This window comes from Mytilus edulis, chromosome 8 (assembly GCF_963676685.1).
Source record: "Mytilus edulis chromosome 8, xbMytEdul2.2, whole genome shotgun sequence".
Taxonomy (NCBI): domain Eukaryota; kingdom Metazoa; phylum Mollusca; class Bivalvia; order Mytilida; family Mytilidae; genus Mytilus; species Mytilus edulis.
Window position 1 is genome coordinate 34,411,039 of NC_092351.1, and position 15,272 is coordinate 34,426,310.

At 31.4% G+C, this 15,272-nt stretch overlaps 1 protein-coding gene across 8 annotated transcripts in view; it reads left to right on the top strand.

The window, feature by feature from the left end:
* The window catches only part of LOC139485437 (GRB2-associated-binding protein 1-like), a 42,112-nt gene extending 28,064 nt beyond the window's left edge, over positions 1 to 14,048 (top strand). For 4 of the 8 annotated variants that reach the window (XM_071269918.1, XM_071269919.1, XM_071269922.1 and 1 more), the window contains 5 exons: positions 2,823 to 3,120; positions 7,261 to 8,391; positions 9,820 to 9,913; positions 10,856 to 11,030; positions 13,540 to 14,048. In XM_071269918.1, coding sequence (XP_071126019.1) covers positions 2,823 to 3,120; positions 7,261 to 8,391; positions 9,820 to 9,913; positions 10,856 to 11,030; positions 13,540 to 13,770 — 1,929 coding nt within the window. In that variant the 3' untranslated portion in view covers positions 13,771 to 14,048. Of the gene's footprint in view, positions 1 to 183; positions 411 to 2,822; positions 3,121 to 7,260; positions 8,392 to 9,819; positions 9,914 to 10,855; positions 11,031 to 13,539 lie in introns of those variants that run through there. The other 4 variants (XM_071269920.1, XM_071269921.1, XM_071269925.1 and 1 more) reach the window with 2 other exon arrangements.
* Positions 14,049 to 15,272: the final 1,224 nt, after the last annotated feature.

A 15,272-nucleotide genomic window follows, 5' to 3' on the forward strand; every position in this document is an offset into this window, starting at 1 on the left:
ATTTTATAATGGATGAAAAACTTTTATGAATGAGGATTGTGACAAATTAGTCTTGACCACTCTCCGTAGTTCGTGATATACAAAAACATTTAATTGTTATTTCGTCCTCCAGTACAATGCACAAAAGGACAAGATTTTTATTACTGCTAGGTTGTCATTTATCGTATATTTAATGATCATTTCATACAGGATATTTCTTCCCAATGAGGATGTCAATATAACACCATAAGCTGATCCTATATAATTTAATATTTTTGTTAAAAATAAGGAGAAAGTGTTAAGATTGGCAAGTGATAAACTGTGACTGGATTTTTAAAAAGTACCTGACATTTTTGTGTAGTAATAAGTTTACAAAAATAAAAATTTGTTGTTGGGAGTTACCTGTACTTTTGATTTGGACACCAGAAAAAGTAAGTTTTTTGATAAATTGCAGTTTTTGCAGGATATTAACATACTGTCTGTCTGAATCAGGATACTATAAAGAATGTATACATTGTTATTTGAAATTTGCATACTCATCTATGTAAATTATAGTATTATAGTATACTTAATCATTCTATCCATCATTTTGTAAAACGTTTGAGGGATTTTCTTCAATGTAAATGAAAGGTGTCTGCAAAAATACATTACTCTTATCTTGACAAAAAGTTATGCTGAAATTAAGTAAGATTTTTTGTGAATTGAGTTGCTGGGTTATCCCTATTACAGTCATTCCAAGGTTCCCAATGTACAGTTAAACTTAGTTTGGTCCTGTAAAAAGTCAAAATATTTGCCAGTTGAAATTATGCAATCATTAATTTTTGGACTAAATAACAGTTTAGATGTGAGAATTTTGCAATACTCATAATGTTAAAGACTGCTCAAACACTCATTCACAGACTGGACCTAAATAAAACTTGGAACAATTTCTAGACCAAAAGACAACTGAGGACCAAAAAACATTAAAAATATCTGCTATGAGATTTTTAAAAGGTTTGAATCCCCATTCATAATAGTTATCAATCGAACATGCAGTTTGAAAACAGATATTCTGTTTATTCTATTGTTAATTTGTTCTTGTCTTGAATATGCACAAAATATTTGCCCGTTGAAATAATGCAATCAATATATTCAAACCAATCAATATCTTGAAAGATCATAGTAAGACTTCCAGTGAAAAATTTGAATGGTCATATGGTATTGCCATGATACTGTGGTTTCATAGATTTAATGAAAATGGGTGAACCACAATTACAGTAATACCTGTATGGTCCTATAACAATAAACCATTTAACCTCTGAAAATTAAAAGTGAATTTTCGTGGCATCACTTTTACCATTCTAGATCTAGAGTTATGCCCCCTAACAAATGGAAAAATTGCTGAATTTTGTTTTTCATACCTTAGTTTAAACCTTAACCAAAAGTTAATAATCTTATACACAGTGTTAATGACAACAATACACAGATCAAGTTTGAATTTTGGTAGCCTCACTTTCACCATTCTTGAGTTATATCCCTTTATAAAGTTGTATGCAAGCAGGGGCTGGGCATCATATGTGTCCCAAGACAGGGGTTAAAAAATCCACTAGCCCGACGCCCGGGACAATTTACTTCCTGAAAAGTTGGCAGAACTGGGACACAATGATTTCCTTGGCAAGATTGACTGTTGCTGATAAAAAAAAAACAGGTGATGCTCTGTGAATATTGCCGTTAGTTGCCCCAAGCAAGCCAATAAAAACTCTGCTTTGTATGTGGAAACAACTAAGGGCTAGCAGGTCAGTTTTGGTGGACTAGTAGTTCTTCCAACAGGGCTAGTAAAATCCTGCTGCCAATAAGTCATGGGCTAGTTAGCTGTAACAAAAAATTTTAACCCCTGCCAAGAACACATTCCCCATTTATGAAGTCCTCTATTTTTTAACTGCAATTTTTATAAATTATTCAAAATGGAAATGATTTTGAAAGACTTTAAAAGTAACAGATATATGAGACAATTTAACATGTTAAATAAAATTCATGCAAAAATTAATCAGTTTAGAAGTTCTGACATGAAGTTATTAATCGGAGACATCACCTTATACTGCTGGATACATGATGTTTTTGATGGATTTATTATGTAGGTTAGTGACCGTCTGCAAAGATGTCTTTGAAGTGTAATGATAACAAGTTAACTTTATGCATTTTAATAGGTCACGTCACTGGGACAGTTTAGTACATATGAATTTTCAGTTTCAAAACATATTTATATGAAAGAAAAATTATTCCTTTATTCCTTTATGATACTGAAAACGTCAGATCAACAGAGGTCAAGGGAATTTTAACTCCTTCTGTAGAATTAGACGGAAATGTCTAAAAGAAACTGAGAAAATATTTAATACTTTTTTCCTGAAAGTTTTCCTGCATGAAAGCCAGCGAGATTGACTTTTTCCTTCTAGTGTAATATGTTTAAAGACTTAGAGAAATTTTTTAGATTTGTAGATTTGAAAAAATGAATTGTAGTTAATTCACAATTGATATAAGTCATTTTCATGTGTGAGGACTGTCACCGACTTAAGTTTAAGCAAAAGGTTGTTTTTCAAGATAAAAAAACTTATCTTTAAATCCAATTTTTTACAGTATTAATTTCAGCATTGAAGACATGCACAGCTATGCAATGTACATGTATACAATATATGTGTCTTTAGGTTTTTAGTTTTGCATAATTAGAATTCAGTAGCAGAATAACACTTGTCATTATTGTGCAATATCAATTTTATTGATTTCATTGCTAGAGGCAGACTACACATTCCTTTCTTTTTTTCCCCAAAATTCCTATTTTTGATTTTTATCGATTTTGATTTTTTCAGAAATGGAAAAGACGATTTTTTATCTTATTCAAACCGCAAGGAAGCTTACCTCACCAGTATGTTTTAAACTACTACAACAATGAAGAAGGAAAAAAGCTGAAAGGTTACATTGATCTTGAACATTGTGAACAGATTATTGAATCCTTGGATTTGGATTTGTTTCCTTTTCTCTTGGCCATTAAAACTTATCATAAGAACCGTGAAAGGACATATTTCCTGGCTGCCGACACTGAGGAACAAATGACATCGTGGGTACGAAACCTCTGTAGTGTTTGTGGTCTTAAGCCAGAGGACAACTGTGAGTATTGAATACTGAAAGTCAGAGGCAGATTTAGGTTTACTACTGTTTGCAATTCATAAATCGATAGAGAAAAAACAAATCTGAGTTACAAACTAAAACTGAGGGAAACACATCAAATATAAGAGAACTACAACACAACAGAAACACAATGTTATAATGTAACACACGCAGAAACAAACTATAATATAACAATGGCCATTTCCCTGACTTGGTACAGGGCATTTTAAGATAAAAATGGTGGGTGAACCTGGTTTTGTGGCATGCCAAACCTCCCGCTTTAATGGTAATGTTAATTAAGAAATAATTCATGGAAGCCATAGATTATTGGAAATTTACACATGGCCTGGGCCTTGATATTCGAATTTTATCCTGAGCGTTAGCGAGGGATAAAATTAACGAATATCACGGCCCAGGCCATGTGTAAATTTCTAATAATCTATGGCTTCCATGAATTATTTCGATTCTAATAGGACAAATACGATCATTAAAAAAACTGAAGCGAGGGTGGGTATGCTGTGTGTGCGGCTGTTCTTTTTTACTCCCTGTTAGATAAAGCTCGAACATTCTAATAAATCCGTAGCTTGCATGGATTATTTTGTGAACAACCGCCGAAAAAAAAATCTGTTTCATTCTCAAAACCAACAATTGCCATTTTGATTTACATGTTTTTCTCGTAAGCTACAGTAAAATCCAAAGTTGACATTTCATAACTAAGGAGCCGCCATGATGACTGGCTGAAATCAGTAAAAATGCGAATAATGCAATAGAATAGAAAATCAAACAAAACCTACCTTGAGAATCAATTTTAATACAATAGTAAACGAAATTTAAATGGTTCACGTAACAGAAAACTTTCAACTCTAGCGTTTTCATTTGTATGACGTCATATTTTGAAATGACTTTGATAGCGCCAAATACATGAATAAACTTTCGCGGAATTTTATTTTATTTTTATTTTGTTGGTTTCTCCAAGCTGTTTTGCATTACTTCTTTTTATAATGCATCCGAATAAGAATAAAAGTGATTTTGTCTTTTTTAATTGCAATTTTTAAAACAATAAAATCGGCAAAGGGTTTGCAAATAGGTTTCAATACATGTGAATTTACGTGGGAAGTATATTGTAACAGCCATTATTATGTACATCTCAGAGTCTGCGCTAAGTATAGATATATCGAGAATTTTATCACAGTGTTGTTTACAAAGCGAAAGAAGCACGTCATATTAGAATTATCATCATTACATGACAGGAAAGAAAGTGAGAGGCAGATTAAGATTGAAAAGGACTTTGCTCCTCTTACAAAACTATAGATACTGTATGGTTAATACATAGGCTTTTCACATGTCCCACTTCTAGTTGGGGTCCCAATTTCTCTTAATCTGGGATCTGCAGTTGAAAGTAAAGGTTTATTGTAGTAATAAACCAGTTTTAAAGACGTTTCGGCCATACACAAGTTAATGCTTGAAAAAGAAAAATTGTCAGCCATGTAGTTGTGAAGAAAAATAAAGAACTGTGAATGAAGAAGGCCAATGGCCAAAACATCTTAAAAAGTGGTTTATTACTTCAATAATGTAAAGTATGTTCCCTATTTGAATTTTAAAAACAAGAAGTAAAGTTTTAAAAAAAGTAAAGAAAAGAAATACAAAAGAAATGTCTTGTTTTCTTGAATTTTAATTCACTAACATACATTTACATCTGAATGTAATTTTATTCAGACACATTTTCTGATTGACAGCAGAATCAGCAAACAGATTGGTATTGCTCACATTAAAAGCAATAACAATCAAATAGTCTAAAAATAGACTTAAAACATTTTATAACTATACTTTCATATTAGTTTGATTTTTCAAAATTAACTGCTTTTTAAAATTAGAAAGAATAATTTCACAGGTTTAAAAAGTTAAAACTTTTCAGGAATTATATAATTCATTATAAATTAAGAAATGTGATAGACTGACTCAGGAGAGAATCTGCCTCATTTTATGAATGCATTTAAGATAGCTTATTGATGATTTATCCTGCAAAAAATAGTTTTAAGGAAATATGAAAAAAAAGAAAAAACACATGAAACATCTGTGGTTCTTAAAGTGTTGATTTACAGAGTTTTGTCTGCAACAGAAATTGTTGATTTATAGGTTTTCTATACAGTTTTAGTTAGGGTTGCATAAAGCATACATAGAAATTGTTTGAGTTGGTCTGGCAATTTGATAAGGTATTTAATATAATCCAATGTGAAGTCATGAACTAAGTGCAAAAAAACAATATTCATTTTAACGTTCTGCGTGTTTCAATTAAAAAAATAAATTTGAATAAAGTTTAAAGTAACCACATTATTCACTGTTGTAAATCATTGTAACATGCAAAGTTAGTAAATTTATGTTTATAGACTTGTCATTGTTTGTGGTATTGTCTAAGTTTGATACTAATGAATTGTAATGGAAGTCAAATTAGTATAAGCAGCATGGATACAATAACTGAATCCTTATATGAAAATGATCGAAAGAGTTTATATTTTAGTGGTATACATTTTGACCCTTATATTGATTGATGTTAGGAAAACTTTCAGTGAAAAATATTTTAGTTCAGCCTGAAACCCTCATCGTGAGATTTTTGAATTTTTTAGGTAAAGATTGCATGAAATGCAATCAAAACCTTATGGGACTGACTTGATATCTAAATCTTCCAAGACTAATATCACTAACTTATTAATACACAAAATATAGTGCATTGATCATAACATTCTATCCATGAACATTTCCAGAAATTTAACGATGTAATATATGCTCAGATATTTAAGGCACAAAAGGATGTTACATTTGTCAAGTAAATTACATAACTTTTGCAAGGTGCAGGAATCTAATATTTGTTCTAAAAACATAAATGATGTCATTGTTATAGTCAATTTTAAAAAAAAATGGAGTTATTGTACAACCGCAAAAATTTAATGCTATCATGTTGTCTGCATCGTCGTCCCAAGACGCATTTAGTTTCCGGACAATAACTTTAGTTTTAATGAATGGATTTCTATAAATTTTTACCAGAAGGTTCAATACCACGGAATGAAGGATGGGATTGATTTTGGGGATTATGGTCCTAATAGTTTAGGAATTAGGGGCCAAAAAGGGGTCCCAAATAAGCATTTTTGTAGTTTTCAAACAATAACTTGTGTATGAATCTCTGAAATTATACCACAAGTTTCCATACCATGAAGGGATGGTTAGTATTTACTTTGGGGGTTATGGCTCAAAATGTTTTGGAAATAGGGGCAAAAAAGGGGAAAAACTAGGTTTCTCTGGTCAAGGGACAATTTAAAAGCAGTGAAAGGGAGGTAATTCAAAACCATTTAACATACAATGTTGGGTATGTTCAGATTTACCTCCCTTACACTACTTGTTAATTAAATATAAAGAAATGTCAGGTTTTGGACTAATTGCAAAAAAAAGGGAGGTGATAGTATAGTTTTCAATTATTTTTTCTCAAATTTCTCAAATTCTAAATTTTTTTAAAGTTTGAAGAAGAAATCTTTAATTGCACAATATTGCGCAATAGATTTGTAAGATCTTGACATTTGTTTTGTGTCAGAAACCCATATATTATTTCAAAAATTTGATCACAATCCAAATTCAGAGCTGTATCAGGCATGAATGCTGTGTCCATACTTGCCCCAACTGTTAGGGTTCGACCTCTGCGGTTGTATAAATCTGTAACCGTTGCCGATTGGGAGGATTAAATATTACTCTTGTTACTCTGTTTGTCCTTCTGTAGTCCTACAATAAATTCCCATTCTATTACTTTAGTTTGCCTCATCCAAATGTAATAAAACTTTACCACAATGCTTATTACCACAAAACACAGATAAAGCAGGAAATTGGTAGGCGGAACTTTTACCTTTTTAGAGTTATGCCCTTTACAGATTAAAAAAATCGCTGATTTTTTGTTTCCGTTCTCTAACATGATAACTTGAGTTTGCCTCAACCAATGAAACTTATACATATAAATCACCACAAAACTTAGACCAAGTTCAAATTTAGTTAGCATCACTTTTAGTGTTCTTGAAGACAGGTATGTCCCTATATTATATTATATGCGAGATACTTATACTAATAGACCAGTAATAATTTTAAATTATTTTATTTTAGCTTCTGATTTACCACCCCAGAGAGAAGAGGACAATGATACATTCACCACAATTCAAAATGTGCCATCTTCTATTACTAAACAACCAATTACACAACCAACTCAAGGAATCACACATGTTCCGCAGAGTCGAGATCGAAAAAATTCTGACAGGGATTATGTTCCCTTGACTAATTGTAGAACTGGAACCGTATCAAGAAAACCACCTTTATTAAGGCCAGATAGTGTTGATAGTGTACCAGATGAAATAGCCCCACCACCACCTGTTAAAAGGGGCCAAGTGATTGAGGACGATGTGTTTCACACACAAGTGTATGATATGCCACCAAAGGCTCATGATATGAATGTGACTATGCCAGCTCCTAAAATATGTACATCTTCAGAGTCATCATCCAAAGATGATTCTACATTAGATGTGTATGATGTCCCACCCCCAGGTCACCCCCCTCGTCACAGTCCAAGTACCCCTCGTTCATCAAGTAGTGAAAGTCATAAGGCAGATTCAGCTTATTCTTCACAGTCAGTCCTTACATATGATTATCCTCCAAGTTCAGAAAAGAATGTTGTGAGTGATGAAACTTATGACTATCCTCCAACAAATCCTCATAACTTGCCAAAAATGGACGATGTACCTCCGGTAAGACCACCCCCGCCAAAGTCGTATCTGCAACAACAAGAACCATACCAAAATATTCCTCCAAATAGTAAAATGTTGAATGAAGGAATTGATAGTTTAGACATAAATAAAGTTGTTCCTATGTCAACAAACCTTAGTGCAAATGTTCCGTTATCTTACGATTTTCCGTCAAACAATGCTTCTACACAAAGTGCATATGATTTTCCGACGTCAGGACAGAGTGGTTCTAGTTTATTAGTGATTCCTCCACCTGGATGTGGTATTGATTCCCATAGTTACATTAACGCTGCAACACGACCTGTGTCACATGCACATGAGGATATGTATTTAGCAATGGATGGTCTTGTGCCACCTGCTGTAGCAGATAGGACATCTTCTATATCAGATAGTGGCAAGTCACATGACAGTTACACTCTAATGTCTGAGTTGAATGTATACGATCATCCTCCTCCTCAAAGGCCACCTAGGATTAGTAAAGTTATCCCTAAACCTTGCAGTAAGTCAAATGTATTCTATTACTTTTAAAAAATGGTGACATGGCTTAGACTTTATTTGTTTTGCACAAACGATTATTTGCACATCTTATGTAGAATATAACACAATTATAAATAGTGGCAAATGTTAAACTGTTATCTTTCCTTATAAGAATATATCTAGAAGACACGAAAATTGCAAAAATAAATTGTTGAAAGTCATGCAGACACTGAACTATTATTGCTTAAATTCACATCATTTCTACATTGGAGGATAGTTGTCTCAATTCGCTTTATATGGGTTGTATTGATTTCTAGGTCATTGAAAAAACAAGCAAACTAAAATTATCTGCACTTTTTACACTCAAATATATACCTTAAGCTGTTACATCATCATTCCGATTGATGTAATGATAAAATAGGGACTACAGAATATTTAATACTTCATATACACATGATAAATGTAATATTAAAAAGAGAATGACACATAAGGAAGGAATTAAGCGCTAAAATGATGATTGACACTTAATACAGTGAAACCAAATCTTGCATAAACCGAAAATCTGTATAAACCAAACATATTCCTAAGCACCGTCATATCAAATTATGTGCATTGTGGATTTGATAAAACCTAACCGGCCAAAACCAAACAAAATCAAAGTCCTGAAGAGGTTGATTTAAACAGGTTTCACTGTAATTTGGTATGTAATTATCTTGTTATTACAATTAACATGTGAAATATTTTTTATAGTTTCATATTTGGCATGTTTGGTTGTTAAACAGTTCTTTGGGTCAATCTGACTTAAACTTGACATGAACTTATGAAGTGGTACGAGAATAATGTACATGATCAGTCCCATGTTCATAATGTAATACCAGAAAAAAAAATCATTTTTATTGCTGCATTTTCTACAGATACTTACATGACTTAAGAGTGATTTAGATAGCTCCATAGGTGAATTTTAAGCCTGTAATTTATTTGTATGAGTGTATTTATTCACACTTACCAGCAAAAGTAAGATATATATATGTGTTTATTATTCTTTAAAAAGTTTCAGAGATACTACAAAGACAATGAAGAAACGGCCTTTCTAAATTTGGTGTATGGGATAATTTTAAGGTGTCAATGCAACTTATTTTGTATTTACTTCTGCTCCAAAATGATTTTGAACCCCTAATGACAGGATTGAGAATTATATGAAACTTTTTCAGAATCTTCACCATATAACTATTTTGCACCTGACATGAATGAGATTGAGGAGTGACAGTTTACCTTGCGGAATAGGCTATAATTTGATTGTTTGTAGACCATCTTTGCTTGAATGTATGTTTATGACATAGTCATACTGTTATCCAATTTTAATACTTCATGCACTCTTTTGAAAACATTTTCCACAATGCTTTAGATTTCCTTATGATGAATTGACAACTCTATTTATTTTACTTTTCAGATGGTGATGCCTACACAAACATCTACAAAAATGAGCGAACACGAAGCTTTAAAAAAAATAACACCATTAATAATCCACCATTTGACTTTCCAAGGTTTGTATTTCACTCACGGTTTGTGTGCTCTTTATTTTAAAGTAAAATTTTGTATTGACAAAATTGTATTTATTATGTTTACATATATATGAGCTCGCCAGAGTTTTCAACTTATTTATTAATTGTAAACCATTTATTTACACTTCAGGATTACCCTGAAATTTCAGATTTACCATAAAATATGATTCTATTACACCTTCTTACATGTCTTACAGTCATATAGATATAAGATGTGGTATGAGTGCCAATGAGACAACTCTTCATCCAAGTCACAATTTATCAAAGTCAATCATTGTTGGTCAAGGTATGGTCTTCAACACATAGCCTTCTTGGCTAAGGAAGATGGCAGGCACCTTGAGATTTCAGTGAGTGCTCTCGTGTTTTACTAAAACTTGCACTTTTACTCCAAACTACTGAACAAGTTTCCAAATAAAATTGCCATATAACATTAACACTTTATCTTTGCTATGAAGGAAAAGTTTGAATTAATGCAAGTAAAACCCATATGAGGTCTACATTTCTAGACATCATCACTACTTTTGAGATTTTTAGATACCCCACCATAGTGGAGAGAGCATTAGGGGTTAAAAGGATATTTATTAAGGATACTTTGATATAGCAGTGTAATATGTTTCTCTCTAATGATTTTAAGACGATATCAAAACCCAATTTATCATTTCTTTTAAAAATTGTAGTTTTCATATGTCACTTCATTAGGCATTTCGTTGCTTTTTTTCACGACTTCACAATAGGAAATTCAAAAGAAATCCAGAAAATTGACGTCATAATTGAAATTGTACTAATCATTTGCCAAGAACAAAGTTTTTACTTAGAGATGAGATATATTTTTCTCACAACGATCTAGATATATGAAAAAAGCATGAGAATTAGAGAAACATGTATTCATTAATCCTGAATTTGGCAATTTTTTTATATTCACAGTGGCCGAGATCCATATGCTGGTAAAATGTCTCGATCACTCCAACATAGCATACCTTTACCAAAAAATAATAATCCACATCCAGATTTAACTACAAGTTCAGAAGATGAGGAGGATGATCGCATAGCTGACATTGACCAGGTAATGGTGCCATATCCATATGAAGAACATCAAAAGGTACGCATCATTCTGATCATTTTTATCCAAGGGACTTAACTCTGATATAGAACCAAATCTTTATAGTTGATTCCTTTTTGATTCCTTTTTCAAGACTAAATGGTAAAAAATATCAGTTGAAAATCATTCTTCTTAGATGTGTCAATTCTTTAAAATTCAGTCAAATATATAAAAATGTGCTAAGATTCAACTAATGCATATATTTTTGTTCAATATTTAGTAAAATTTGAACATGGAATAAAGTTTTGTATTGTTGTCAAAAAGGAGATCGCTAACTTATAGGCAAAATATAACAGCAGAGTTAATTCCCTTTATGAGTTATCCTCCCCTTTCTTCAATATATTGATGTTGTAATTCTTTCCTCACATTTACCTTTCTAAAATAGTTTCCTTCATTATCTTTCTGCATGATAATATTATTTACAACCAGAATAATTACATATACAATTAGAAATCTTTGAACCTAGTACAGTTCTAGCATAGATATATAGATGTATCTTTAGGGAATTGATCTACAAATAATTTGAACTCTGTCAATGAAAGATTGTGATTCTCCAGCCACTGTATATAAATAATAGAAGATGTGGTTTGATTGCCAATGAGACCACTGTCCACAAGAGACCAAAATGACACAGAAATTAACAACTATATGTCACCGTACAGCCTTCAACAATGATCAAAGCCCATACAGCATAGTCAGCATGACTGTTTCCTGGAGCTAGCTTGCACAGTGAAAATATACATGATAATCCAACTCTTATGCCAGTTTATTTGCAAAGGCTTATTTAGTAATAATTCAAGAAGGAAGTGTTGTAATGGGCCCATTTGACTGAAAAATTGAAACTAAACAAATTAAGATGGCCTTTGTCTAAAGATAATTGATTGTTGTGAAAATTTTAACTTGTGATGAACTTTAAATAAATAAATGAAAATTCACAGAGATTTTGCGAAAGTTAAAAGCAGAAATTTGATTTTTCCTTTTATATAAAAAAAGAAATAAGATGTGGTATGATTGCCTATGAGACAACTCTTCACAAGGGACCAAATGACAATATTTTGACATATATGAAGCTGTGAGTTGGAAATAGAATACATATCAAAACATATAGGGAGATGATTATTTAGACAAAATGGTAGTAAATTATTAAGTTGGTATTTGCATGTGCTCTATATATGCAGGTATACATGAAACTAGTTTAAACAGTCGGTAGTGCATCTTGTCCTTTCAGACAGAATCTTTGCATAATTAGGTCACTTTGACCTACAATTTATAATTAAGTTTTACATTAAGTTGATATCTAGTTTACTATAAGTTATGAGATAAATGTGCATTGATTCCTTGTATTATCTTGGTACTTTCCAATGATTGGATCGTTAAAACTCATATACTGATGCATTGTGGGAGGAAATAAACATCTGATAAAAAATAGGCCGCTGTGACTTTAAATTCATGCTTTAAGGTGTTAGATTTATTTTGTAATTGTTAAGCAATATAGGAAAGGTGTACTGACATAAGTGGTCTCTTAACTCAAAATGGAGCTTTCCTTAGTAGAAGCCATATTTACTATGTGTATCAGCGAGAAAAATGTAAAAGCATAAAAATATAGTATATAAGTCAATACACATAATTAACAGCGCCTGTGATGTTTAATAACCTGACCGATCAGGCTATGAAACATCACCAGGCACTGTTAATTATGTGTATTGGCTTATATACTATATTTTTATGCTTTTACTGTGTAATTTTTATTTATCTCTATTTGTTTAAGGAGATTTAACAGTAACCAAAAACTTGGAGGCAAAAAATATAAACAACTTTGTATTATATGTTATTCCTGGTTGTAGATATAAAATTCTTGCATGTCAGAATACACACCCTATCTCCAATAACCTGTTCAGAATGATGCTTTATACCTTATTTCTTTGCTATATAGTCTTTATATAGTCATTTTATTTTAGTTTATATTTATAGTTATTTTATGCATTTTATTTGACTATCTTTATTATTTTTTAGGAGAAATGGTGCACTTTACTATGTGAAGATGTATTTACATTTTACTATAAACAAAGACAATGCCATCATAAATTGCAGTGTATTTATGATCTTACAATATTATGATGGCTTTTATGTAACAGAAATTTGTGAACATATAAAGTAAAAACAATTTGATTCAGTGTTTTTCTTATTAAATGTGGTAAAAAAATATATAAAAACAAAGCAGAAATAGAAATCCTTAACTTAATCTGACAAATATAATACTAGATTATAATAGAGATTAGAATTAAGAATATTACAAGATCCTGGAATAATCTTCATCTGAAATGAATCTATACTTGAAATCCTCAACGAAATTTAATAAGTGTGTGTGTTACAGAAAAGAATACATTACCGGTATGTATGATTTACACAAGTTTCATCATATGAACGAAACACTTTGACACACTTACATAAAATTCATGTTATTGATGTTTGAGAAAGGCTAAAAGAATGTTTCATTTTCACATTTTAGAGTCAAAATTGGAATAAAGTGCCCCCTCCTATGAAAAGTGATAAAGATGAACTGAAATATTTAGAACTGGACCTGGTGGACCAACCTACAAGTCAACCGATACATCTTACACATGCAGAGACGGGCAATAATACACCCACTGAATACAGAGAGATAGACTTTGTAAAGACTACAGCTCTCAGGGAAGTGAAAAAGACTGTGGAGGGACAAAGAAAACATGATGAAAATTGATGATTGCTGAAGATTATCCAATTGAATTGTTTGTGTTATATTCAAATTGCATAAGATCAGATGTAATGACTTTTTTGATTGGATAATATGAACTGCATATAGTTCATAACATATTGTATTGTTTTGCATAGCAAAAACATCATATTTTGGTCTTTCAATGTAAGTTTTTAACACATTTTTTAAAAATAATATTATTTTGATTATGTCAAATCAAAATGTATAGAAAAAATTCCTTAAACAATTCAGAATACTTAAAAGGAAAATCAAATTTAGCACACTGTCAAATTTTATCTAAATTGGATATTTTATACAATATTTTAAAGTTTAAGGACAAAAAATTAAAATAAAAAAACTAATTTTTAAACTTTTCTATATGGAACTGCAATTGCTGAGAGTACTTCATAACTATATGGTATTTTTTTAATATATTCTGAGTTATCCAATCAAAAATCTTGTTACATCTGATTTTTAAATGTTAAGTTTTGTTATAAATCTGTCTATTAGCTTCTGATTATTTCAATGTTGTATTGTAAATCAATATCCTTAGTATTCATTCCATTGCATTAATTTCTAATTGACATTGAAACTTGTTTAATGTGAAATATATTTTCATGCATCAAGAAAATTTTGTCGCACATTTAGTTATGAAATTACTAACATTTCATAACAAAATTGACTTTCAGATTGTTATATTTTTTTGTTTACTACTGCCAAATTTCCAAATACATAGATTGAAATTTTGAATATTTGCAGCAACATAAGTGAAAAGTCCATAAAAAAAAATGACCCTATCTTTTCTGATAAAGGTTATGACTTGATATCAAGGTCATAGAACTAAATTGTATGAAATTTGGTTTTACAATGGAATAACATACAATTATTTATATTGTATTTACAAATATTTCTTGTTTTGTCTCTGTATTTTTTTATGAAACAAGTTCCATTGGCGACACATTAATTTGTTCTTTAACAGTATTTTTCCATTTTACGCCACTTTGTGATTAAATGATTTTATTGTACATAGTATTCCTAGCGTTGTGACTCCTGTCACTGCCAACATCAGTAACCAGGGGCGGATCCAGAGGGGGGGTTCCGGGGGTTGGAACCCCCCCTTTTTTTTGGCCAATCAATGCATTTGAATGGGAGCATATAGCTGGAACCCCCCCTTTACTCTGGGTTGGGAACCCCCCCTTTTTAAAATGGCTGGATCCGCCCCTGAGTAACACTCTGTAAAAACTTATGTTATGCTTCCCTTTATAAATTAGAAAACAACAAATTCAAGATATTTTGAAGTTGTAAAGTTCTTCTGTTTTGGTAAGTCCGATAGGATTTTTATTTATTATCTTGCATAAATTTTGAAAATTTTCATTTTAGCAAGTTGAGAAATGGTACTTGATAGTAATAGTAAACATACACACTTTTTGGTTTTAAACCAGATCTGAATCATTTATTGTGTTAAACAATTATTTTGGACAATCAGACCATCATTATATTTTGCATTT